Below are 27939 nucleotides of genomic sequence, written 5' to 3'. Positions count from 1 at the left end.
CCATGCAGTCACTCCTTCTTTCGTTCTTCGCTCTTCTTCATCATCATCATCAAACCGAATCCTCCTCTTCGCCCATTCCATCTCCCGGCCAGTAATGGACGGACACGGCAGAAAGGTGGTCGTTTGTGACAACGGTACCGGGGTGAGCCACTGGCTGCCCGTTTGGGATGCTTACACACGGCAGGACGAGCATCGCGACTCGTTTACCTCAGATTTTACCTCAGTGACTGCGATGCAGCTCAAAACTGCTCTGACTCTGAGGAGAAACGGTTTGGCATCATCTCTTAATTAGGATGTATTTATCTCCGTTAAAGTATCCAGTTTTTACTCCCAGTCGTGCATTTTAATCGTTTTGCAGATTCCATTAGCACGAAGGATTTATTTCATTTTTTTCCCCTCATGTACCTCGTTATTCGTGCGAACGACACGTCGAACGTGATCGTGTACACCACTTGTCAATCACCCGGTGGTTTGACACGTCTTGTTCCCGCTTGTAGTGTTTATTTGCAGGTACAATAGGTATGGTGGATTTTACTCTCACTGTGGATGTAGAGGAGGGTTTGTGTGGTGGAAAGACCGACTGCAGGTTGTAGTCATGATGATGTAGTGGTTGCATATTGATATACTCACTCGCAGTCGTATATGCCATATATATCGTATGGGTCGATATACGTGTAACGACAGAATGGCAAATGAAAAATCTTTCTGCTTCTGTAGCCACAAATTATTTTCTTTTATTTAATTTCGACCAATTATATTTCCCCTTTTTGGAATTTTCGCAGTTAGAAAGTTAAAGGATGGTGTTGGAGATTTTTCAAACGTTTAATTACTGATATGTATTAATTGCTTCGTTTAATTGCTCTTAAGTTGTTATTATTTTAAAATATTTTATAGAGCAATAAATAATTTTGCTGTGCTCACTGTTCTTGTCCTGCAGTTCGTGAAATGCGGCTATGCGGGCTCAAACTTCCCCGAGCACATCTTCCCAGCACTGGTGGGCCGACCAATCATCCGATCCACCACCAAAGTGGGCAATATCGAGATAAAGGTGAGGGGCCTTTCGAGGTGTGGATCCTTTGCTCGATGTCTAACCACGTTCCGATGAGTCGGCTTCATGCTCTGACAGGTTGTGTTTGCTCGGAGTAGTAAATTTGGTACGTACGTCGATTATATGTGACGAGCAAGTGTCCCGTTAACCTTGATGCTTGTCCACGGTGTGCAACTCCTGCATGATTTGTGCAACGTTCCATTTCGAGCCAGGACACTTATATGTTGACTAGCAGAAGTACCCGGCATTGCCGGGCGGGGGAGGGGAGGGGGAGGGGAACGGGGGGGGGGAGCGGGGAGCGAGCCCCTTGGCAAAGCGAGCGATTTTTTTTTTGTCATAGCGTCATAGCGATTTTTTTTGTCATAGCGGTCATAGCGTCATAGCGATTTTTTTTTTCATAGCGTTCATATCGTTCATAGCGTCATAACGTTCATAGCGTCATCACGTCATCACGTGATCGCTCTGAGCGAATCAGCGCCCACCTGCTCTGATTCCGTGCGCTGAAATGCGCTGAGGTAAATATGAATAAAAAATATGGATCGTCAAATATTTTGAGTTCGGCCATATTCGTCCCACGCTCAATGGCCATGTCTATGTCAAATATCAAGCACGTAAGCCTCTCCGTTTCGGAGTCTATCGGTAACATTACACACACACACACACACACACACACACACACACACACACACACACACACACACACAAACTGTGTTTTATATATATATATAGATTAGCAAACCAAGAGAGCCAGCAATTTCATTTCAATCAAGTCGTGAAACTTTATAAACACTTTATAAACACAAAGAGTCACCTAATGACTCTGGCAAAGCTCAGCAATACGAGTATGTGCTAATTTCACAATCTTTTGATTAGTCACTCTCAAGCTATGAAAGAAACTCAGGGAGAGGGTGAATGGTGTTTTAAGAAACCATTCACCTATTTACGGTGGTATTTAGACAAGCCCCCCACACTTCTACCTAAACTTGTACATGCTTATTTTTGCTTGGTCTTCATGGCTATGTACACTCCAAGCTTGGCTCGGAGTGTATATAGCCATTATATTGGTGTCAAAGGTTTCACCGAAAGGGAGAGGCTGATGCGCCTGCACGTTGTTTTTTGTTTCTTCTTTTTTGCATAAAAGAATGTTTCATATCCATATTTGGGGGAGCCTAATGGTTGGTGAATTGTACGACTTCCAGGTACTTTTTACCACCTCAAAATCCCAAATTGACTACATACCGATGGATATTTGTCTCTGTTTACTTTGAACGATATATTTTGCTGCTCCTTGCTGGAACTACCTCTGATGGACAACTTTCACTTGGTGAAATACTTGTTTTTCTTGGACATTTAAAAACTATTGAGTTATTCTTAAACATCTTCTTCCTCTGCAACTTTATAATATTACATGTGCTCAGAAATATTACGTGCTCAGAGTAGCAAATACACACATGGCAAGTAAATTGTATAATGCTCTCCATATTGCAGCTTGTATGTTCGGTCTGGACCTGATTTAATGACTTAAAATGAGCCCTTCGAAATTTCAAAAATATATTTGAGCCTTTCAGATATAGCCAAAAAAAATAATAATACAATGATGCCCATCACCCACTAATTTCTGTCCAATTAGCCACCAAAAGTTTGGTTCATGAAAACAACGTTTGGGTTCAAAGTGAGAAATATTTGACACCTCCTCTGCAACTTTTGCACCCACTCTCTCCCTGTCTATTTAATATATTTTTTAAAAATTGAGATTTGAAGGATTTAGATTATCTCGAGCAGCCATTACGAGGGTTTTTATCATCCTCCGCTCACCTGCTCATACGTGGAGTTCAAAGTTTTGATAATTGGATGTGAAAACCTTAAAATCGGTTTCTCTTTTTCTAGGTTGAAAAAAAAAAACGTCTGAAAACACCGGAAATCGAGAGATCTCGCAGAGCTGCTCATTTTAACCTACACATGTATATACCCTACTCAACGCAAATCCAGTCAATAAGAGAGTTCCCCAGGAGGGAGGGAGGGGGAGAGAATTGGGGGGCGGGGGCTTTGGAGTTAACAGCTGTGCAGACCTAATGGACCGATGAACCCTCATAATTACTCGGAATATTGTAGAGCTTTAAGTCACGTGAAATAACACTTTGTAGCATCTTGTGCTATATTCGAGAATTGTGTTGGCACCAATAGCGTGACATCGAGAGAGAAACATGGTGAAAGGATGCGCCTCTAGGAAATGTTACCAGGAGAGAATGGTAGGTGCCAATTTCATCAATTATAAAGGCCAAAACCAAATAAGACAAATGTATGAGATGGATTGAGTGGTTAATTGTCCTTTATCTAGTGAGTTGGATTAATGATGGGATCATTACATTGTGGACAAAAGCATCACATGGGGATAGTTTTTTTTTTTTTTTTTTTTTTTTTTTTTTTTAAAGGTCATGCTCCAAAAAATTGGAGAACCGGAAAGGTGTTGTCATTTCGTAATTATCTTGAAAAACTCTTAACGGCACTCGGTAGAGTGCATACCTCAGCCGGGCTGAACAGTTTGTTTTGTATCCCACTGATATGCCGGATCTGCATTTTGGACATAAATCAAAATCGAATCGGCTTGTTCTTGTCACCTAACCAACTGATCCACCAAGTTTTGTGATATCTCCTCCACAACATTTTAAAATATCGTTTTTGGCTCCATCTTTCAATGGTGAAGAATCACTATGTAAATTTAAAAAATTCTCGGGTCCAGATCTTCACCAAAATCTAATCAATTTCTCCTAGCCACACACCGAACCCATCCACCAGCTTCGTCCAAATTTGTCCATAACTTTTTTAGATATCGTGCTCACAGACAGACAAACGACCAGGGATGAATACATAACCTCAGGCCACCTTTGGTGGTCGAGGTAACAAACAAAATAGTTGAGATTATAATATATGGTATGGGGAGCAATCGATCACAATTAAGTGAAGGTTCACTCTCTCAAACTTATATACCTCCCTTGGGTCAAGAAAGCCAAGCCCAGACTGGGCATCCTCTGTTGTCGATTACTTCGTTTGCAAACCTGAACTTTTCACGCCTTACAAACCCTATGTCTATCTCAATTAAATACTGTTTTTGTATACTGAATCGAGGCTCGTGAAAGAGCTAAAAGCTTAAAAGAGCTAAACCAGCTTATGGGCTGGTCCTCCCACTTAACACATGCCTCTCCTGGATTATATTCTATCCTAAGCTCCCAGTCATTGGCATTTCCCACAAAGAAGCACAGAACCTGCTGCTCTCTCTTTAGACGGCTTTGTAGCATCTGCTTTCTACTGCCTCTGCTCACAGGTCTTCGTCATTCTCCTCTTTCATTGATCTGTCCTTCCAGGTCACACACATTATTTCAGCATCCTCTCATTGTGAAACTCGTGAAATGCATACTCACTGCTCACCTCCCCTCCTTTGTTCCTTTTTTAACCCCCATGGTGGAACGAACCTTCCTCAGTCTATTAAATCCTAGTCTTCCTCCGAGGGCTTCAAGTTGACAGTGCACCACCATCTTAGGTCATACTCCATTTCTACTTGTGATATTTTATACTTTCGTTAATCTTCCCTGTACCATGCCCATATGCTTGGAGGTTGCTATGTTTCCTCCCCTCTTCTTTTTTTCTCTCCTTTGGTTCGTTCATCTCCTTGTTGCGTCTACGTCCCACTGCCTCATTACCTTCTACCCTCTATCACCTTGCTTTCTCAAGAGCCTAGACTTTGTATACAAAAGAGACATAGGACCCAAACATATTGGGGACACCCATATAATTACATTTTATATAGTGTACATGTTCTTTCTGATGGAGCTTAATCGCCAAGTCTGAAAGCATGCCAAACATAATGGACTTAACTTTATTTTGGGGTAAAGTAGAGGGCGTTGTAAAACTTAACTTCTTCATTCCCATCCCATCATTTATGTTTTGTTTGAACATGTGGTTTGCTTTGGGGAATCCTTCCCTTCTCTTTACCCTTCTTTAGAAAATGTACTGCTAAACTCATCTTCTTCTTCTTCTTTTCCACAAAGCATGATGCAGCAGCCATTTTGTGCAGATATTTGATCCCGCTAGATGTTGGGTTTGGGTCAATGTTTCCTGCATGAATACGAAAATTGAATGGCAAACTTGCCTAATTTTCAAGAATTCCATACTTTTGAGTGTAAATACACCAGAAGGTTATTCAAAGTAAAATGATCCCATCTTTACTACTACTACTACTACTACTACTACAACTACAACTACGACGACGACCAGGGGTGCCATAAGGGGGGGAAAAGTTAGGATGATTCCAAGGGCCCTGCACTGACAGGGGCCCTAAAAATTATTAGAACATTAGGAAAAAATGTGCGCGTGCTTCATAGGGGCCCATTGTGATATCTTTTCATGGGGCCCAAAATCCCTGGCGGTGCCCCTGACTACTACTACTACTACTTTTTATATGGCCCAAATTATTCCAACCTTGTGGAGTTACCCAGGGAAAATTTCTGGCCCAAGTCTTTGACGAACCGCTGGCAAGGTCTGACAATCTGATTTGCACAGAAATTTGTATTTTGATCAGGGTCCCGGCGATGTCACCTACTCCTCACAAGACATACCGTGGTATCTTCATTGTCCACTTATGCCAGCAGACGAGGACACCCGGCTTGACGTCCACCCGAGTCCACCCGACTGCTCACTTGAATTGCCCCTCCAAAAATGCCCTTTGTGGGTGATGATGTCATTTGTCACTTAAATTGAAAACAATTTTAAATGATTGAGAAAAATACAAGTAAAGGTTTTCAGAAACTGTGGTACTTGTACACCTGTCCTGGGGTACACTTGTTATCCGACAGTGTCCAACTTTGAATGCTAGCTGATCCTGAAGGTTTTTTTTTTGTTCCCTCTTGCACAGTGAAAACCAATCATGAGCCACACAATACTCTTTACTAGCAGTAACCCGTGAAAATCACGGGCATAAATAGTGTTTATGTTCATACAAACTAACATGCCTTTCCTCTTCCTTTCAAAATAATTGTCAGTTGGCACCAACATTCATTCTGGCGGATCTCCTGAATATCGCTTTGTATTCAACTGCCCTGCCCTGATCCCTGGTGTTGGGCTAGCGGCTAGGGTACCGGCTTAGGATCCAAGGATCCTTGGTTCGAATCCCGGTCGATCGCTGAATTAACGCCAGGGGGGTTGACTCAGCCTGTCATCCTTCCGAGGTCGGCTAATTGAGTACCAGTTCACTGGTAATTCCCTGTTTGTCGTTAAAGGCGGCAAAAAGGGTTGGCGTCAGGAAGGGCATCCGGCTGTAAAACATTGCTTCAAATAGGGGACCGAAAAACAACAACAACCACGGTTCCCAAAAAAGGCCAACCCCCGCTTTGCGGGGAAAAATGGCCTCTAAAGGTGGTTTTTATTTATTTATTATTCAACTGCAGTATTGTCTCTTATAGTGTGGTTACTGGTAAGTATCCCCTTTACATTTCTGATCGCATTTATATTTGTATTAAAAGGCGTAACATGCCTCTCGAGTCGCTGCACGTCCGGCACACATCGGGACGTCTTCTTCTTCTCGGTATCAAGTGCAGCGTCTCACTGTGCGTAAAACAAAATGGCGTGGGTTATTCAAAACTTTTCACTGATTTTCAGCTTTTATTCCACACTTAGACATTTGGAGACATAGGTATGCTTATATGGAAGGGTTAGTCATAACTACATAGTATCACACATATCTTAGGGCGACAGGGGCAATAGCTGAAGAGAAGTTCCGATTACAAAGTTCAGAAATAAGCGTTTTAATGATATAGATGCCTTTGTTGTTGCTAAAAGTTTAATTGGCTCTTGCTCCCATTGCGAAACGTCGCTTCTTTTATGTGTTGCATTGGAGTTTGTACAAAGGAGATATAAGCACTTTGAAAGTCCAAGTCAGCTCTTCCGTCATTGTGCCAATTTTGAACACTAGGGCGTGCCCGTACGTGGGTGCAAAAAAACATGCGTGCAAACAACAACAAAAAAAAAAAACTTTGAAACCACGTGGCAGTAACGACCACAGAACCCCCCCCCCCCCCCTCTATTTACATGAAATGGTTTGGTCCATTCGCAAAGCCAAAGCGAACGGCTTGCGAGTACGGTAGAACCCCCCCCCCCCCTCTATTTACATGAAATGGTTTGGTCCATTCGCAAAGCCAAAGCGAACGGTTGGTAAATAAATCGCCATAGCTCGGTAACTACTTCTCCGATTAATATGAAACCTTGAAAAGGCACATCCTCAGGTCCCCAGCAATATACCTGGCAAGTTTCAAGTATATCGGACCCGTGGTTGTCGAGAAACAGCGGTCACAGACAAACAAACACACAGACACACACACAGAGATTACTGGAATTATAGATAGATGTAGGACTGGATCCTCAATGTCCCTCGGTTACTTTCCCATGTAGTTATCTTGTTTTCTTTTGTTGTTTTTTATGTTTGTTGATTTCTTTAAACTCTTTTAGGCATTCTTGTTTTCCTGCCTGACTTTCCAACCTTCTGAAATGCTGACTCCAGTCTATTTCACGTCTCTTTATATTTTGTCTTCTTTCCCTCCCATTTCCAAGTAGAATAGCAGCAAAATGGTAAGTGGTATGGCTTATGTTTCAATTGCTTTACTTTTATTTTCTTTCTCTTTGGATACATTTATTTTTGCAGTTCCCATTGTGTCCCATTGTCATAATATACGCTTGCTTGCTCTTGCCAAATATTTATAAAGGCGGATGATACAATACATAATCCTAACTTCATGTGGAATGGCATTTGCATTATCAACTTTCATGTGCAACTGATAATGGTTGTGGTGCTTTTGTTGTTGCTGCTTCTACTGTGATTTGGTGGAGCATTTTTTAAATTTATCTAGAGTCGATGCTCATGGAAAAGTTAAAGGACTGAACAAATCAGGAAGCAACACAACAAAAGGAACAGCAGAAAGAGAGGGCAGGGGGAGAGACTACTCAGTAGGGCTGAGGGAGAAGATAAACAGAGACAGGCAAACAAACGAGGTGGGGTAGGGTTGAAGGGTAGTGGATAACGCAAGGGGTGGATAAGATGGTTGAAGAAGCAAACTCTCAGGAAGAAAAGATGGCGTTGATGCGGGTCAAATATCATGGTTTTATATGAGGGGATGATCTGATATGGTGATGAACAGTTGCCTTGTAGACCTGAAGGGAATAATGAAATTGAAGGGAGTATGGAAGGTGGTTCCACAGGTGGGGTAAAAGAGGAATAAATGAGTGGAGGTGAGCAGTGGTTCTGGATTTAGGCAGTTTCACTAAGAGGGGGTTGCTGCTGAACCACGTGCGTCCTGCGGATACCTGAGGGGGACAAAGCACGGAGAGGGCAGAGAGTGCAATTCTTGACAAGGCGTCACCAGGCTTTAGAGGAGGGGAACAAGTTTGAAAATTCAATCTAAAGGTTGGACAGATGTATTCTGTCTCTCCTGAGAGTGGACACACACTTGTTGTGACTTTGTGGAATGATCGGTGGTTGCCTTCGGTTGGATTTGCCTACCAGAGGGAGAATGCAAGTTGTTTCAAGGCAAATGCATACCACGTGATTCGGGGTACTATGGATATGACAACTGAAGACAATATGGGATGAATCTGCGCATAAGGGAGAGCAGGTTTCTGTGGAAGAATTCCAAGGCCGAGTTAATATCAGGGACGGTAGATAGAGGAGACCAGTCCTGAAGTGCGATGGCTACTTGCAGTAGCTGCCAGTTTGCCTGAGTGGACTGACAGACTTGCCAGTGCTGAGGCTGTTCTCTGAGAATGGCTAAAGAGATGTTGACCTTCACAAGCACATGATCAGATGGAAAAAAAAAAAAACTTGAGCAGAGGAGGAGCATGAGAAATCCAGATGGGAAGATTTGCCTTAGACAGAAATCCGGATGGGTCAATCCCATGGAGTCACATAAATCCTTTGCAGAAGTGCCATGGCTGGTGGACCCAGCCAATTTTTGTAGTGACAATTGAAATCACCACATTTGAGAAAGAGAGAGATGGGATGAGTGGTTAAAAGTTGGTGCATGTTGTTTGAGTGTGATATATATGGAGTCGTCACTGTTCAGAGGACAGGACAACACACAGCATGAGGTGGGAGTGGAGGGGAAGTCTCAGCTAGAAGTACTCCTTGGGGGGGATGGGGGGGGGGGGGGGGAGGGAGAGGGAGAGAGAAAGAGTGACAGAGAAAGATAGAGATAGAGAGATATAGGGAGGTCTTGATTTAAAGTGCAACTCTGCCGCCAGGATGGGTTCAGGTTGTTCAAGCCAGAGGAGACAAAAGCCAGGAAGAGACAGTAATGAATCAGGGGCATCCTGCAGGAGGAATGATTCTGTTAAACAGATGATGTCTAGTTTATCAGCAGTAGCTTGGATTGAAAGATCTGTCAGGTTGGAGTGGAGGCCTCAGATGTTTGAAGTCCAAATAGTTAGGGGCAGGGGAGGAGGGGCTATTGGTAGGGTGCAGGAATGTGGAAAGGAGAGAGGATTTTGATATTTAGGAAGCTGGGAGGTTGCGGTGATGGAGGAGAGCATGTGGGGAGAGGGAGCTTGGAGGGTGCGGGGCTGGGGCAAAGCTGTGGGGGGTTGCTGGGGTGTGCGGTGTTGGGAGGGGAAGCTGGGAGGGTGTGTGTCAGGGGTGGTGCCGGAAGGGGGGGGCGGGGTGTAAAGATACGTGGAGAGGTGGGGGAGAAACCATGAGGATGAGGGGAAGCTGAGCACAGCAGGCCAAGAGGGAAGCAGAGAGGGGGTGGAATGAGGTGGAAGCAGAGAGGGGGTGGAATGAGGTGGAAGCAGAGAGGGGCTGAAATTAACTTAGCAGGCAATTAGCAGAGAGGAAATTAACTTTGTATTCACAACATTGGGATTAAAGTGTTATGGTCATATTTACGATATTATTATTATTATTACTACTACGAAAACGATACGACTGAAACGACACACTACTGTATTAAGAAACCTGGGCTTAATTTGTTCGAAGCGGTCCGGAGGGTAGGCATAAAGCCTACGGCCTATACATAGTTTTGTTGCAAGAGCCGTAACGACTATGCTTTTGATAGTTGATGGTCATTTTAGCAATCTGTTTGTTTGTGTTTCACACTGAATGAAAAACGTTACGGTAGAGCATGGCGATTGTGATATATGACAGGTTCGACGATACGTCGAATAATTCTTGAATGAATTCGAATCAAAATGGCGGTGTGTGGAGTGTCAGCCGCCGTAGTGCCGTAATGACATCAGACGTAATCACATCACCCTGTCATGTGACCAGATCCTCAGCTCTGATTGGTATATGTTTGAGGGGACATACATACATACATACAGACGGACAAATATTGTTCTAGACGGCTTTTCCCTATGGGCTACGCCGTAAAAAGAAAAAGAAGAGATTTTGATGAAGAAGAAGAATAGATGGGTTGTTCCTGACGGGGTAGTAAGGACACCAAGGCATTTAAAAATACATTTTTGAAGTGTCTTTTTAATGTTAAGAACTTTTAGGGGTAGAAATGTTTTATGCAGTGAACATTCAGTTTGGGGATATTGAAAAGGAGAAGGGACAGGGAACCAGAAGTCGTTTTGTTTTTTCCACCTTATTTCAACCCATAAGGTGAAACAAAATGCCTTTAATGGTCTGTGAAAACAAATATGGTTAAATTAGTTTTCCCTTCCACTGCAATTTTGCCAAAATATAACTTTAAATGGAGCATCTTAAAACGTTGACACTTTTAATAGCCATTGCTTTGTTTATCTTGAAAGGAAAACTAGTCTTCACTAGATGGTATTCATAGAATATTTACCCTGCGCAGTCAACTTGGTGCGATTCAACTCTTCTGTTTTTGAACGTTTTTCTTTTTTTTTTCTTTGATACAATATGGCTGCCAGACCCCGTGAGCGATGACATCATAAATTTATATTCTCTAATATAATTGTTGCATAGATCACGCTCAATAAATTTCAAACTGATCAGACTAAGTGTTGTCCCTGTCGAATTATGACGTCATAATCATGGCACCAATGATTTCTTCATTAACAACACCTATTCCCCATATGGAGTTCTTTACAATGAGCCTCGTTTAAATTTTTTCCATAGAGCGGTTTTGGAGATAGAGATGCAACGTTTTTCCAAGATGGCGCCTGTACCATGTGACCTGTGACGTCATGATTATCATTAAAATATTCTAAAGGAGGAGGCACTCCTATGGTGAAAATTCCGTGTCCATCAGACCAACAGTTGCTGAAAAAAAAAATTCACAACGATTGGATAAATGTTGTATTTGTCGAATTATGAAGTCATAACGAAGGCACTGATGACATCATCATTAACATATGTTATTCCACATGGGGAGTGGTTGATAACGAGCCAGGTCTCAATTTTTTCCCATGGAGTGGTTTCAGAGATCTAGAGGTGTGAAGTTTTTCCAAGATGGCGCCTGTACCATGTGACCTATGATGTCATAATAATCAAAATTTTCTACAGGAGGAGGCCCTCCTCTGGTGAAAATGTTGTCAATCGGACGAAGAATTGCAGAGAAAAACAAAACTGATCTAATCAAGCATTGTACTTGTCGAATTATGACGTCATAATTACGGGACCGATAACGTCATCAACATATCTTATTCCCCAATGGGAGCCCTTGACAATGAGCCATGTTTCAATTTTTTTTCCATGGAGCGGTTTTGGAGATAGAGGCGCAACTTTTTTGATTTTCCAAGATGGCGCCTGTACCACGTGACCTATGACGTCATAATTGTCATAAAAAAATTCTACAGGTGGAGGCACTCCTATGGTAAAATTTCGTGCCAATCAGACCAATGGTTGCCGAGAAAATGAATTTTAAAAATACAGACGCGCACGCACGTACGCCACACACGTACGCAACCAAATGCTTAACCCTGCTTTTAGCTTCGCGAGCGCAGGCTAATGAAGGCTCATGTCGATTTGCATCTGCGGTGAGGTAGAACAATGGATATGGAATCAACAGAATTTTGTTTGGAGTATGCTAACCACCTTGGAAAGTAAACAGAAGGCTGATGTTTCGGAGCGTCAACCTTTTGTGGGAGCAAAAGAGCAGGATTAACTTCCGAAACGTTTGCTCCGAGAAAGGGTTGACACCCGAAATGTCGGCTTCTTGCTACCCAAGGAGGTTTGCGTTCTTCTATCAACGTTGTGTTGATTCCATCCATTCGTTTATCAAGTCCATGGATAGAGAGAAAATTGATCAACAGGCTCAGCACTTGTATACATTTAGAGCATGAACCAATATGCCTCATCTGACACACTGACTTTGGGGTGGAAATAGGATGACAGATAAGATATGTTTCTGTACATTAACATTGATAAAATCCAGATATGAAGGCACCGATAACGGTGTGCCTTCAATCGGAATCCCGCGCAAACAGAGCATGCAAATGCTTCTGCCTTCCACAAACACCTCCAAGTCCAGCTCAAGAGGCCGTTCTTTGTGACAGTTCTTTATGAAATCCAGATGCTGAGAGCCTATCTGACCCAAAAAGAGAGAGAGTTCGCTATGGAGACAAGCCTGGAGAGAGTGATAGAACCAAAGAGACAAAATGTCGGGAACATGACCGTTTGCCATCAAACCCAGAAAATCAGAGAGAAAAATGTCGGCCCTCCAACTCCTTTGTACTCGAGACTCTGACATCATCTGATCACGTCTGCATCCCCACTCCTATCAGCTAGCGCCATCGCATCGCTTTTGGTGTCCTGACCAATCGCTGCTCTTCGGGGCGTGGCCTTATGGGCCTGCTTGTTTGATGTGGTGAAGTGGCTGCTGGCAGCGCCATCGGTATTGTTCAATGTCTTGTTCCGGTCACTTTTATTTAGTGTCATAAATGCACGATTTCTTGCTATGTGTGTGTGTGCTGCATTGTCATAAGGAACAGAGGAAAAATAACAGCGACCATTACATACAGGGAATTCATTACCCACAATCCCTAGCTAATTAACATAACCCCACCCCTCTCATGGAGACATTTATACATTTACATGACATCCGGTCTCGACGAATTTCCTACTTATGATACTTGGGGGTTTCTTCTTCTTCATGACAGTCGGAGCACACGACCTTTGCAATTCTACCTGGCTCTAAAGTACTCATTGTCTACCCCCCCACAAACGTAACAATATATATTGTCCTGGCCGTGGCCGATGAAGACCGGCCTCAGAAGAATAGCCGAAACGAGCTTCAACTCTGAGGCGTATTTCGAACCTTGGTGGGATTAACACACGCGGGGTGGACGGTAGCAAGGGCTTACCTGTACGGACGGCCGACACTGGACTGATCCGAACCCACAGGACGAAGAAACGAGACAGGACAGAAAAAGTAAGATTCAACAAATATAAATTTACAAACAGTAATGTAAAAGAAAACGAAAGGTGAGGTAAACTAAAACTCCTAAATGAGGGACCCTCCACTCTGACACAAAATACAGATAGAGGAAAAGTTCATGAAAATAAAATGATTTGGTAATCGGCGGGCACTCAGCTTTGCATTCCCAAATGGCTGGTAAGGGTTGCTGGTCGTTCGTCACCTCCAAACCACCGCGCGGGAAGCACACAAAATGGCGTGGGGTCGCGCTCCTCGACGTCCCAACGTGAGGTCCTTCTCGCGCTGCCGACTGCCCCGAACCTCTCTTGTTCAGTCTCTTTCCACAAGTGCACACGAGCCAAAGATGCGCCACCACCCATGACCAAGCTAGAACAAAGAGGAAATGCAACCACCTCCAACAACCGCCAGGACAAAGAAGCGAAATGCGAATGCCTCCATCAAACAAAGGGGGGGGGGGGGGGGGGAGTCTATTCTCTGTTCGGGAATGTTTGGATGACGTCGTTCTCTTGCCGATCGGCAAATACTCTTTCTAGCGGCACTGTGAGCGAATGAGTCCATTTGTTTGACCAGTCTGTTTAGAGTTGTTTTACTGAGCCCTCTATTTCCTGGCTGGCCGAATGTAATAAAACTGAAGGAAAGACCACATGAGGCAAATTACACACTGTGGAATTAATCTTTAAGCCCTATAATTAAGCAAGTTGCCCGTGCCAGCACAGGATTCTAAACCGGGTAGGGATGGAGAGGCAAAATGCAAATGGCGTCTTCTGTCATTGAGCCGGCACGCTGGGAGCAACAATTCACATTTTTGCCACATCTGATGCAATTTAAATGCTCTAATGGCGGCGAGGTGCTTAATTTGAAACTTTGTTTGATATATGTATCTTTTTGATGCTTCGGGTCAGTAATAAAAAGTTGTATTGGTGTCAAAGCCAGTGACCAATTTCAAATTAATAAGGATCTTTCATGAAATGTTCTATTGGAAAAATAACTAACGAGCACTTCATTTTCTTCACTTAACGAGGAAACATTTTGGTCTAGAAGATTTTTTAAAAACCTGTAGCCAACAACAACAAAAAAGCTGATACAACCATCACCATCTTGTTACTGTTTAATTACAAATTGTATAATGACGCCAGTTAATAGAACTCGGGAACAACGTCTGTGCTTTTATATTGTCACATCATTAGACGTCAACACTTCCTGCATATTAGCCAGAGGGCATTGTGGGGGGTTATGTTCACACATCTCCAAAGAGGCTGGGAATCTTTCCAGGTAGAGAGCGAGTCAAACTCGGAGCTTCGTACCAACTCGAGGCAAATGGTGATTCATCCCTTAATGAGATTAATAGAAACGCATGGCTTTGATATTTGGGTCATTCACGGCATGTTTGTTGGCATGGTTACATGACGGGTGCGTTTTCTCGACATCTCATGCATCGCCAAATTAAGAATACTCCGTTTATATAAAAATGTTTGGACAAAAATTTGTATCGTTTTCCTTTTGCCGTATCTAACGAGGAAACGTTTTGGTTTTTACTTTATATCCACCTCCTGCTTCAAGTTGAAGTATCTTATGTTGGGTTGTGACGAGGATGTGAATTGACATCGTTTCCATTGTCACCTTCCTTCCTTCTCCCTCTCCCTCTCTCTCTCTCCCTCTCCCTCTATCCCCACCCACCATTGTGAAAAAGGAGGTTGAAGTTCACAATGTAATTTCAAAATTTGTAAACCCATTTCTATTTTTGTTTGGATAAGTGAAAAAATTACATTTTCATGTTTGTTCGGTAATCATTGCATTTTGTATAGGATAGGGGAGGCTTATACCTGTAGGGTTTGTTTCTACTATTAGTGCCCCCAATGTTTCATGGTACCATCGTTTTAGACCCTCTAGGTACGAAACCACAATTTAGGTGGTTTTTTTTTTCCGCCAATGTCCAAGCTGTATCTCAGAGCTGGCTGGGCCTTTCGGAATGCCATTTTCCATCAATAATGGGAATACAAAGTATGCAGGGCTGACTTTTTTTTTTCCTTGACCTAATTTTAAGGTCATGGCCCAATTATCGACATTTTAACATTTTTCACCAAAACCCGACTGAGGTATGTCTGATCGGAACGAAATTTCCCTCCAGATAGCCCAGAGCAAGGAGCATTTGCGCTTAAGTTACATCACACCCCTCCAGGTTAAAGGTCAAGGTCAAATGGTGGTCTGAAAGTGTACCTGCATTGACGTTGTGCATCTGATATTTCATTCGTGTCCTTTTATCTGGCTTACCTTTTTGTGGTAGTGCTCTAATTAACAAAAAACACCTTTTTCATCATAGCTTGAATAATTTTCCTCTGATTTTCATGACGTTGAGTTTTATGGATCGGTTGTAGATGAGGACACATTTTCTTACTTTACACCCTATCCCTAAATCTTGAAGGCCAACGTCATATGGCGGTCCAAAAATAATATACCATCATTGGATCACGGGCACAGGGTGGGGGTGGGGTGTGAAGGAGGATGTGGAGGCATCATTTCCTGCATAGAGGATGTACCATCACTGTGCAAGTTCAGTAAGTTGCTCTGACCTCATTAGCCTGAGGACCGGCAGTATCGCGCTCTCAAATTGCATCGGAGACAGAATGTCGCATTGTCGCATTTATGGTTGCCCATCCATCGATTGTGTGCCTTTCCATGCATCCCACCACAGCACGGTGGCTTTCCATGCATCCCACCACACCATCACACACACGGTCAACACGTTACTCACAAAATAATGAATTATTGTGCACAAGGGTATGATTATTTGGAAGAGTGAGGAAAATAAAAAATTGATCGGTCTGCTTTTCAGGACCTCATGGTTGGAGATGATGCCAGTGAGCTCCGTTCCATGTTGGAGGTGAATTACCCCATGGAAAATGGCATTGTACGCAACTGGGATGATATGAAACACCTCTGGGACTACACGTTTGGGCCCGAGAAGCTTGGCATCGAGCCGCACAATTGCAAGATCCTGCTCACCGAGCCGCCCATGAACCCCAAGAAGAACCGTGAGAAAATAATTGAGGCATGTGTGCTGCAGCCCTTGATCTAAACCCCTTTTTAAGTGATCTGTGGTACGCTGCCAACCACCCTAGCCTTTTGGGTAACCACTCGCTTTTGCACTCTTTGCCACACCATCTCACAGTAACCTGTTCCGATGTTACTCTTGCTCGAGATACTCTCGATCTGCTTACACGTTTTATATTTATTTATTTATAATACAAAACATAGGCACATGGAAGACTTAGTGTAAAAAGGGAAATGTACTGACATTGGGGCCATAGTTTGACACAACAAGCAAGGTAACGAATGATTGAACAGGAAAAAGAGAGAGTGCATGCAGGAGGAAACGTAGTAACTTGCAAGTAAGAGGTTTGGGTTAGATATGGTTAACGGGGGAAGAAAAGATCATAGGTGGGGATGAGGGACGGCATGACATGGTTACATAGTTGATTCAAAAATGAGTGTCGAGCACGGTATTATGAACCTACTATCCCTCGTTTTACCACTTGCTCCGTTAACCCTTCCCAGGTTATGTTCGAAAACTACCAGTTCGCTGGAGTGTACGTAGCCATTCAGGCCGTTCTCACACTTTATGCACAAGGTACAAGTTTTACTAAATGTGGATAAATTAATTGTGTGTGTGTGTGTGTGTGTGTGTGTGTGTGTGTGTGTGTGTGTGTGTGTGTGTGTGTGTGTGTGTGTGTGTGTGTGTGTGTGTGTGTGTGTGTGTGTGTGTGTGTGTGGGTGTGTGTGTCACGGCTTCAAAATTGAGGTTGTCTTTCTGGCGCGTCGTTTGTGAAGGGTTGTTGACCGGTGTAGTCGTGGACTCGGGAGACGGAGTGACCCATATCTGTCCTGTCTACGAGGGATTTGCAATGCCTCATCTTACGAAAAGACTTGACATCGCTGGCCGTGACATCACAAGGTACCTAATCAAGGTAATGGTAAACAATATGCTGTGTTGACCACGTTGCCAACTTTGCCATACATTCCACATGGGAAGGTACCCAAGTTGCCCCCCCAGCTCTCACTGTGCTGTCCCTCAAATATTCCCACAGGTCGCACAAGATCTGCCAGCAACCCTCTCATGGTTAAACTGCCAAAATCAAGACTCTCTGCTCACCTTCACTCCTTCATTCCTCTTTTCTCCCGCCTCTGGAACAAACTCCCTCACTCTCTTCAATCCCACTCCTCCCTCCAGGACTTTAAAACAGCTGTTCACCACCATCTCTCATCTTCCCCCATCAAAAACCTTGATCTTTTCTACCCCCGCGAATTCACCCCAGATCCACTTTTTTGAAATACCGACTTCTTTCCTGGAAGTCCTTGCAGTATCCATGTGTTTTATACTTCTCACAGCCCCATCCATTCCCATGCCTCTTCCCCGCAAGCCCTCTCCCTCCCACAGATCTCCCGATGTCCCTGCTCTCAAATGTTGTGTTTGTGTGCTTCCCCCTTCTCTCCCCATCCTGTGTACCGCTCCCCTTATTATATGTTTTGTGTGTGTCTGATTTTTTTTTGTGTGATAAATGTCAGCTCTTTCACGAGCCTCGATCTTGTATACAAAAAAAACGAATAATCGGGAACTTCCCACCTGGATTGTTTTTTAAATTAACCCCTTTATGAGGTGATACCTTTCCTTGACCATGGTTATTCTAACCCTGACTGAGATTTTCTTTCCTTGAGTGCATTCAGTCTGAATTTTTCTTCGTTTTTCTAGCTGCTAATGCTGCATGGATACGCCTTCAACCACTCGGCAGATTTTGAGACTGTTCGGATTCTTAAGGAGCAGCTCTGCTACGTTGGTTATAACATCGAACAAGAGCAGAAGCTCGCTTTGGAAACGACAGTCTTGGTGGAATCTTACACGGTAAGCACTCGGCTAGGACGGGGAGTGCCGGGTTACAGACGGGCGTTTTTGAAATCCAAAGACTTCAAATCTAGCTAGTCTTGACAAATCCTCGAGTATTTATATGATATTGCGGAATGTATTTAAGCACGAGCATGCGTGATAATCGAACCATTTTCTAGTTACCGGACGGGCGGGTTATCAAGATTGGAGGAGAGCGGTTTGAAGCTCCTGAAGCCCTCTTCCAGCCACACCTCATCAACGTTGAGGGTGTGGGAGTTGCCGAACTCCTGTTCAATACTATCCAGGCTGCAGACATTGACACGAGGTGTGTGGCTCGATATTGTCAAATACTCCACCTCACTCTATTAAAATGTTTGGTGTTTCTCTGCTGTCTGGTCCATTAAAATTTTAAATCTTGTCCACCTTATCTAGGCCTTGTGATTTTAACTGGATTGGTGTTTGAGTCATTCATTGTGTTTGCACCTGCCTGTAGAGATGTCTGGAAGGAAGTGATATTAACTTTAGTAGAATCTACTTCCAAAGAGGGTCAGATGCTACCTACACTATTTTGTAAGGTGGAAGGACCATGATTATTTTGTCTGCTCGTCAATCACAAGATGAATGCTAACCTGGGAGAAGGAGAAAGAGAAGGAGGGTGGTTATACATGTGTAAGTGGAGAAGTATTGATTTCTGCCCCCCCCCCTTCCCCCACCCTCCACTTTCCTTATCCATATGGTGAACAGCAGCAGATACTGCAACACTTTTTCCAAGTTTGAGTATTCTTTACTATAATTCATGGATATGTCCATGTGTGTCGCACTACTCCTCCTCCAGTTCAGGGCTGATTACATCCAGACTTGCTACATAGATCAGCATGACCCCAGTTAGTGTAAAGGAGTGTTTTTTATTTTGCCGGTGGACTTAGGGATGGAGGAGGGAGATGGAGAAGGGGGGTGTGGAGGGCGGAGGAGAGAGGCGCAAATTCTCTATGTAAATGTGTATCGTGTAGCACCACTCCAGATGGGGGAGGGTATTAAAGGTCCCACCCTTTACAGTACAGAATTCCTGTCCCCGCGTTTTTCCAGTGCAATGTGGTGTTTTGAATTGCGCAGCAAGAGGTATTTGATGTATTTTTTTATTACATGTTTGAACAATGATAATAACAAAACACCCCCCCCCCCCCCCACCCCGATCCCACACATCCACTGGCCGCTCGTATTAATAATGTAAATGTATAAGAAAACCAATCTCCGGTATGGAAGGATGTCATAATGTGCACATACGTTGTGAAGTCAAGGAACTTGAGTTTGTCAATATTTAGCATTTTGTGGATGGTAAAGCATGATTTTGATAATGGACTGGTAGCAGCAATGCTAACTTGATGTATAAGCATCTTCAGCAGCAGGGTGCTTAGGAACAGTTGGTTTGAGTTCTCCGATTAGACCATAGTCTGAATTGGCTTCTCAACTTGATGCCAGGTGACCTCTTCAATACAGTACTACCTGCTCTCCAAAATAAACCGAAAGCTTGGGAACAAAGAATTTGGCACCATGTAGTTACCCTGGCGCTCGCGAAGTGAAAAGCAGAGTTAAACAATGGTTCACTTTATGTGTCTGTCTGCAATTGTCAGTTTATGATCGTGGAACAACTTGATTTCAATTGAATGTTATATTTTGAACACGAACCTGTAGTTTAGCAGTACTTTGGCTCTGAATTCGGCAAATTGTACGGAATCTCGTCCCAATCATGCACGCGCAGACAAGAGTGACCTAAAATATTTGTCTCCCTGTCTGCAGTCAAACAGATTTGAAATATGTCGTCACAACCATTCAGTTTCCGCTCGCAGACCCCTCCCTCCCATATCTTTTTCTTTTCTCGAGACCGCACAGGGTAAGGTGTCATATGAACTTGAAATTTTATCACCTATAGATAAACAGCTGTTGTGTAATTTTATCACAATCCTATTACGTTGTCATTTTCATCAAAACAACGTTACATTTGATTGTTTTTGTGACCTCCCGATGTTTCATTTTACCACTTTTGTTGATGGTGTTCGAGTACAAGCACCGCCATGAAATTTGACGGATTAACCTTGTATTGGGTCTATGTGACCCAAGATGGAAGGACACCTAAACTAGTCACTGAAATAAATTGGCAATGTTTTGGACAGACCTCGAAAGACAATAATTTAACAGTAAGCATGGTTGGTTGTTTTAACGTCTGCCTCATCCTTTTAACGACTCATACAGACAGTAATTGTGGGAAAATTTGTTTTGTTGCACATTGGTCCATAATGACACAAACACATCTCTTTTTGAATTAAATTTCCTCCTAATCTTACTTCAGGATATTCAACATCCACATCGGGGGTGACACATCTGGTTATGTGCGAGATCGATTTTACCGTGTGGCACAGAAAGAGGGAGAGAATAATTTGCAGATGCCACTGAATGAATGAATGAATGAATGATCGTTTTAATGCCATTTTCCCCGCTAGAGCAGGGGTTAGCCTTGCGGGCCCCATGACAATCATGGTTCCCTGTTTGAGGCGATGTTTTTATGGCCGGATGCCCTTCTTGACGCCAACCCTTGGTCACGCTCTTACGATGCGCAGGGATACGGTGTACCTATTCTAAACCGGGTACACACCGGGATCATTCATCCCAGCAAGCTGGTACTCAATTTGCCGACCTCGGAAGGATGACAGGCTGAGTCAACCCCCCTGGCGTTAATTCAGCGATCGACCGGGATTCGAACCCAGGATCCTAGGATCCCAAGCTGGCACCCTAACCGCTAACCAACACCAGGTTGCAGATGTTGCACCAGCCAATTTGCAGATGCGACTAAAAATGTCATTTTGCTTCTCCAAAGGATTAATCCCTTGAAATAAAAAAAATCATGCTTGGCTCAGCTGTAGTCCTTCAAACACTACTTTTTACGTTGTAGACCGAGTGAGTGTGCATACTCGAGCCAGCTTGCCCTCGAGTTGTAGCTTCATTTCCCACGAATACAGATGCTTCCCTGCTCCTCCGTTGGTATTTTGTATGTGGAAGTCGTGTGCTGCTTGGACAGATGAATACAGGCACGAGATGTTTCCGCGGATTTTCTCAATGTCCCGTACCATTTCCGAGATTTATGTAAACTAACGCAAATATGCTACATGATATGACCCTGGTATGTGACATTACTGTTGCCTTCATTCTCTGAAACCCTGGTTTAGCTTACGAGTGTTATCAAAGGGTAGCCTGTGATGCTGTTGAATTTGTTGGGGCCAACACACATCAGTCGTTCATTGCATTTTGCATATGGAACGTGCGTCAGTGACAACATTCAAGGAGGTGTCAAAACACCTTTTGATTGCGTGCTGACGTAACTTACAAATCGATGCTGCGCTGAACGTGTTTCCTTTTTTGAACGTGCTATTTATCACCAGTTCTGTAATTATGGATAATATCCCTCATGGTGCATATCATTTCCTCATATAAATGTGTGCGTATGTGTAAAATTTCATGAGGCATCGAGGCTCAGCTCGGGGAAGAACGGAATAACAGAGGCCAATGGATCAACAAATGAAATGCGGCAAAGGGAAAACAATGGGATGACAAGAACAGATGCACTTCAGCACAAGGGGAGGAAATTGTACAAGTAGAGTGTGAAAAGGATCTTGACGAGTAAAGTAAATTTCAGCAGTGGAAATGGGAAAGACAATGAGGAGGTGGCGGTGGGAAAAAGACCTGTAGGGAAGAGCTTTAGACAACAAACTTTGGAAGATAGTTGCACAGGTGAGTTAGTGGCAGAACTCTTGTGATTTGGAAGGGCTGAGCAAAGAGGTGAGAAGACAGGGAGAACAAGACCAGAACAGAGCCAGCAAAACAAAACGCAAGGCAAACCCACCAAGCTGCCTATGGTGAACAAGAAGTAGACCTTGAGATTCGGCTTCCTGACGCGAAATTCAAATGGCATGGAGTGTTGAAGTTCCGAGGGTGGGCAAGATGGAAAGCCAGCAGCACCAGTCCACAGTGGGGAGCCGTGCATCCATGACACTTGAGTTGAAGGTTTTGTGCACTGTTATGAATTGAGGAAGGCCTGTGGAGAATTCCAAAAGCAACGGCTTGGAGATCTGATCTGCCAAAGACAAGTTAGAGCTGATAGGCCGAGGATCTCCACCTCCCATAGATATAAATTGATGGATCTGTCAGATTCAATTTATTTCCACCTTTTTTCATAAATCCATATTTGCAGCATTTTCATGATTAAGAAGGAATCCTTTTTTTCCATGATGAAAAATAGTTACTCAAGCAAAATAAACCACATGGAATGTGCATAAAATTCATTTTGAGAGATGCTGATATGTCTCGCACTCTGCAATTGGTTTGTTTTAAAATCGAAGTACATCTGCTCTGGCTCGAATATTGTGGCTTACAAAGAAAAATGTAAAATACAAAATGCGTAGTTTGAATGTGATTGGCTGGAGTCAGTAAGCGATCCTTTACCTTGCAGGCCAGAGTTTTACAAACACATTGTGCTGTCGGGTGGTTCCACCATGTATCCTGGTCTTCCTTCACGCTTTGAGCGTGAGATAAAGCAGTTGTACCTCGAACGTGTTCTCCGAGGAGACGTGGAAAAGTTGTCGGTACGTGCCTACACTCTCCTTTCCCTTTTTTAACACTACCACCACTGTCTAAGTAGATGTAGAGCAGTTCAAGGTGATGCACATGATCAGTATAAATGATGATATTCTCAGGATACAACGCAACCCTTCAAAAGTTACAGACTAAGGTTGTACTTTATTTCTGATTACTCGTATTCCTCGTGATTTACATAATAGATGCTGCTCCACGTTAGGTTGGTAAATCGGGTTGTTTTTTGGGAGGAGGGAAGGGTTATAAATGCATGTGATAATTTGCTCAGTGTAATTTGGGAATATACTTCATAGCGAATTACAAATTTGGACTTGTGTTTAGCAAAATAAATCTAGGGATATGGTGATGAGCAACTGCCTATGCAAAGCAGGATGGTCATACGTGTGGAGTCATCGATTAGCCAATGCAGATGGACTTGAGAAGCTCCCATACCAGATTGAGAGGTGCTGCATTCTCAGTAGGTGTTTCTGAATATTCCTGAAGGGCGTGCTGTTTTATCATGTGGGTGAGCAGAGCACCGACTCATTGGTTAACAAGTGGCGAAAATCCAGATTTGACTTGCTGGTTAACCTCTGATAAATTGAGGCTACACCCCGTGAGCAGTGTTCTCGAGGCGAGGATTGAAGGGAGAAAGCCAAGGGCAGAGTCGGTGAGATTTTTATTTTAGAAGGTGCTCTGCAGAGAAGGGAGATTGTACACGCATGATTGGCTTTCTGAATAAACCCTTTGTTTGAAATAACAAGACTCAGGTGCTCCCTGACATTCAACAAGACTGCTATTTTTGTTGGACGTAGACTGGCCAGCTCTGAAGTCAAATAATAGGTCCAGTAGGTCAACCCTGGATGAACAGCCTTTGGTGTTGCTGCTTGCCTCGTAGCAAGTTTTGCTTTGCCACAAGCTGTGGAGTAGGCCCTCTGCTGGAGGCATCTCCACTGTACTGTGGTTCCAGCTAGCTCAGACAGGGGCTTTCCGTGCTCTTTAAGGGTGTAGTACTGGTGAACAGGCGATTTTTTTTTTTTTTGATTTTTTTTTTTTTAGCTGAACAGTTTCCTTATAGTCTTATAAACAAGAATCATGCTATTAGAGGTCATAGAAGTACCCCTAATTATTGAAAAATTCAAATTTCAATTCAATTCAATATAATATTTTGCATGAAATTTGTTATAACTTGGGAAATGCATCATTCTTTTGGGCTGAAATTTGGACAGGATATTCAGAATATCACTTCCTTTAAAATGATGAAGGCTTTTGTTTATAGGAGTAGCCATTGTGGATTTATTGAAGGACAACCAAGTTTTATCTGGTAATTGGCATAATTAGCTAATTAGTGAACATTTGACATAATTTCACAAAATCCTCTCATCAGGTAGTAGAGTAACACATGTATAATACATGTACCAAGTTTTGTGTGAAAAGAATGATAGGTGACATAGAAGATTGAAGTAGAAATGTGTTCTTTGTTTTTCCTTGTTTTTTATTGACGGTCTAATTTATGCAAATTATATGCATGTAATATGACAAAGAAGCGTTGAAACTGGTCTGAGTTAAAGCCAAGATTATATCTTTCAAGAAAAACTGAAAATTAGATATTAACTTGACTTTGTTTTTGTGTAAAGGCCTCTCAAAGGTACCTATGTAGTTTTCTCAATTTTTCACCAGTACTACACCCTTATTAAGTCTCGTGCCGTACAGGAGATGAGTGCGGTGGGGGTATATATATCATTGTTCCTTCCTAACCCAGAGTATATATCTCTTGCTACAAGGATGGTCAAACACATACGGTATATATACAAATAACTCCTCAGAACCTGTAGTGTTTTACTAGAATTTTGTGAGCATCTGTATCTACTGTGGATTTGAATGTGTGTGACCAGATATCCAAAGTTTGTCCTTGTTTTCCTCTGACAAATGATTAGTTTTATTTTTTCACAACCTGGCTTTGTCGCTCTCGTCTGTTATTTGGGTCGCATCGATTGGCTATCTTAATTGCTCGGGCCACTAATGGCCCCTTGACTGGGTTTGGTTCCTTCCTATTAGCAAAGTTTAATCAAGTACCTCCCCTTGATGGCACGTCAACCGACTGCGTGCCTCATGGGCAGGCTCAATCATTTCCTTTTCCTATAACTCGTGATAATTGGTTAATTCAAAGAAAGTGTGTAGGAGAAGTAAAATGGGTAAATGTGGTTTTATTTGGCCAGATTGGAAATGCATCATGCACTGTATACAAGTGTTATTAAAGAAAAGAGGAAGGATAAAAGATTCTTGAAAATTCAAACTGTATGCTTGCCACAATGGTACATTCATTTCAAGGTAGATCATAAAATGCTCTTCCTTTAAGAAAATCCGAACTGGACAAGGGCAGCATTCTCTACATACCAATCGAATCTTGTGCGTTTACACAGAAGTTCAAGATCCGCATTGAGGACCCTCCACGGCGGAAGCACATGGTATTCCTGGGCGGCGCTGTCCTCGCCGATATTATGAAGGACAAGGAGAATTTCTGGCTGACGCGCCATGAGTACGAGGAGCGTGGAATGGCTGTGCTTGAAAAACTGGGCATCACCTCTTAGTGTTACATTTTTTGCCCCGCATGCAGACAGGCAACTTTGTCACGTCACACTGGCCAAGGATGAGTTGGGCATTGCATGGATTAATGAATAGAGGAATTCAAAATCCATGGCTTTTCTTCCATCCAAACCATCAATTGGACTTCAAACGGGCATGGATTTCCGATTAATTTCACTCACTAAACTTTTGTCTTCATTTGAGTTTATACCACCTACTGAAAACCATTGCACCACCTCCTCATTCATTTGCACCACTTCCTCATTCATTTGGATGTGATTGGGTTGTTGTGATTGATCTGAGTTCCTTTCCTGCCTAGAGAGTGGAGTTGGACATATTGTGTTTGCAACATTTTCTGTGGTTATCCCATCATCGTCTCCTAACACTTTTGACATTGTCGGCAGGACGGGTCTGAAACATTGAGGTAACGAGCAGGAATTTGTAGATGCAAAGTACATTCAAGGACAAACTCCAGGTATTCTTTGAGCTGTGGCTCACAAGTGTTGCAACGAACGGAGATATTTGTTTGAGAAATCATTTATCCTTTCTGGGTTGCAGTTGAAGTTTAGCAGTCATAGCAGCGACGGTTCCAAAACATCACCCAAATTGTAAGTTAATCTTTCAGAAATATCTGTAGATTGCATTTTATATCAAAAACATTCCTCCATAACTCCGATTTGCTCTTTAAAAAACCGTTACGAATCATGTAAACTTTCTCAGTATTCGAAGCATGTGATAAAAGTGCACAGCACTGGGCTCAGATGTGAACCTGCCGATTGGCTCAAGTTGAAGGACTTTGTAAGAAAGTCGATCTTTACCCAAAGTATAACTAGTGCTTTAACCCTCACTTGGGAGTTTTCTTGCAATAAAGGTAAGAATGCCAGGGAGAAACTTGTCCTTTTGAAGTAGTAAAAGATTTGCAGCAATAATAAAAGGTCAAAGCCTTCGCTTATAGGGCCCAAGGCTAGGGAGATTCGTATTAAATGCTTGTAAGCTGTTGTGGGATTACTTGCGGTGGCAGGTGACTCGTCGTGGGGCACACGGGCTCTCATCACAATCCTGTGGCTATACACTGCAAAACCGCAGTGATCCCATAAAAAGGTAGCAATAAATCAAGACAGCTTCCCATGAATGCTGCCGGCCTTCAGGTTGGGGATACACGAGTTCATTATAAAAACAGCATGCAATAATTATCAGGGGATCGTTGATTTGTATCATCATTGTCAAACTCTACTTTGCAGAGAAGATGAATATTTATGGCATTTGTATGGTCAGTGTGAACTTTTCAGTAACCAGCCATTCATGTACAGCAGTAGTTATTTTCTTAGGTGGTTTGCTCATGTCACATTTGTAAGTATGTACATCAAAAGTGTAAAATAAACTATCTGCACACTGGTCACAATGCTTTGTTCTATAATGACAGGCTTCTACTTCCCAGCGGGTATTACCTTTCCAAATGCTGGATTCTTTAGTTGAAGCTTGGTTCGCCGAAAACGTTCAACTCGTCCTTTTCCCTTCGTGTTGAACTTTAACGTATTTGTGAATACGAGCCTCGGTTTCTCCAAGACTCACTGGCACTAACTCTTGCAGGCTGAGCACGTCCACGGTGCTACTGGAATCTTCGCCACATGCCCTCTCGTCTGGCTCGCATTCTCTTGCGTGCCCAGGCAGTTTTGCCTCGTCTACCGGGGCACTATTAATCTGTGTTTTATACTGGCAGCACTTCCCTTCTTCAACCATTTTGATCACTTCTTGTGACATCTTCTGACTGACGAGAAGAACCAAGATGCCGCTGTTAGCTAGCACTCTGTGGAAGGGAGAGGTGGGATACAATGGGTTAGGATATTGAATGATTACATTAGAGATGAAATAGAGTGGATTTAACTAGAAAATATAAATCGACACATTTGTAATGGGTATGGGTGAAACTCCTTCCGTATAGCACAGAACTCTGTATTTTCGTATTCAGAAAAGCATGCTGCGATTTTTGGGAATTTAGGTGCTATTCTGACATGCTGATTCATATCTTAACCATGTAGATTTGTGTAGAAGTTATCCGGATGCATGACGATGATGATGGGTGTGTGTGTGTGTGTGTGTGTGGTTCCACTGGAGCTTTCTGATGTGGAATGTGACACCCCCTGAAATTATCATGATCTCCGAAGTTGATTAGGCTAATTAAGAATTCCCATGTTCTAAACATTCGCCATGTTAAGGTGTATTGAGCAGTTTAATAGGTCCTTCTACAGCATGGCATTATAATTACAAAATAACAGATGAAATAAATTTTACCCACATATCACTTTGTTTGCATCGTTTTTTTACAGCGTATTCCATAGGGCAAAGCCATCTAGAATAGCGTTTGTCTGTCTGTATGCCCGTATGTCCCGTCAAACATACACCAATCAGAGCTGAGG

The 27939-nt window shown here is 42.9% G+C and overlaps 2 protein-coding genes across 3 annotated transcripts in view; one reads left to right on the top strand and one right to left on the bottom strand.

Annotated features, from left to right (window-relative positions):
• Window positions 1–14: 14 nt before the first annotated feature.
• On the top strand, window positions 15–27822 carry LOC137429785 (actin-related protein 2). Its single transcript, XM_068120029.2, has 9 exons — window positions 15–142; window positions 938–1048; window positions 16268–16483; window positions 16990–17062; window positions 17263–17399; window positions 18182–18331; window positions 18493–18638; window positions 22815–22947; window positions 25360–27822. Exons 1-9 carry the CDS (start codon window positions 95–97, stop codon window positions 25525–25527), a joined length of 1182 nt encoding a protein of 393 aa, XP_067976130.1. The 5' UTR covers window positions 15–94; the 3' UTR covers window positions 25528–27822.
• The window catches only part of THUMPD2 (THUMP domain 2 tRNA and snRNA guanosine methyltransferase), a 55335-nt gene continuing 52522 nt past the window's right edge, over window positions 25127–27939 (bottom strand). For both annotated transcript variants that reach the window (XM_068120026.2, XM_068120028.2), the window contains one exon: window positions 25127–27329. In XM_068120026.2, coding sequence (XP_067976127.2) covers window positions 27020–27329 — 310 coding nt within the window. In that variant the 3' untranslated portion in view covers window positions 25127–27019. The remainder of the gene's footprint in view (window positions 27330–27939) is intronic.

Source organism: Myxine glutinosa, chromosome 6, assembly GCF_964187855.1.
Source record: "Myxine glutinosa chromosome 6, kmMyxGlut1.1, whole genome shotgun sequence".
Lineage (NCBI taxonomy): Eukaryota > Metazoa > Chordata > Myxini > Myxiniformes > Myxinidae > Myxine > Myxine glutinosa.
The sequence above is the reverse complement of the archived record's forward strand: the minus strand, read 5'-3'. Positions and strand labels throughout refer to the sequence as shown.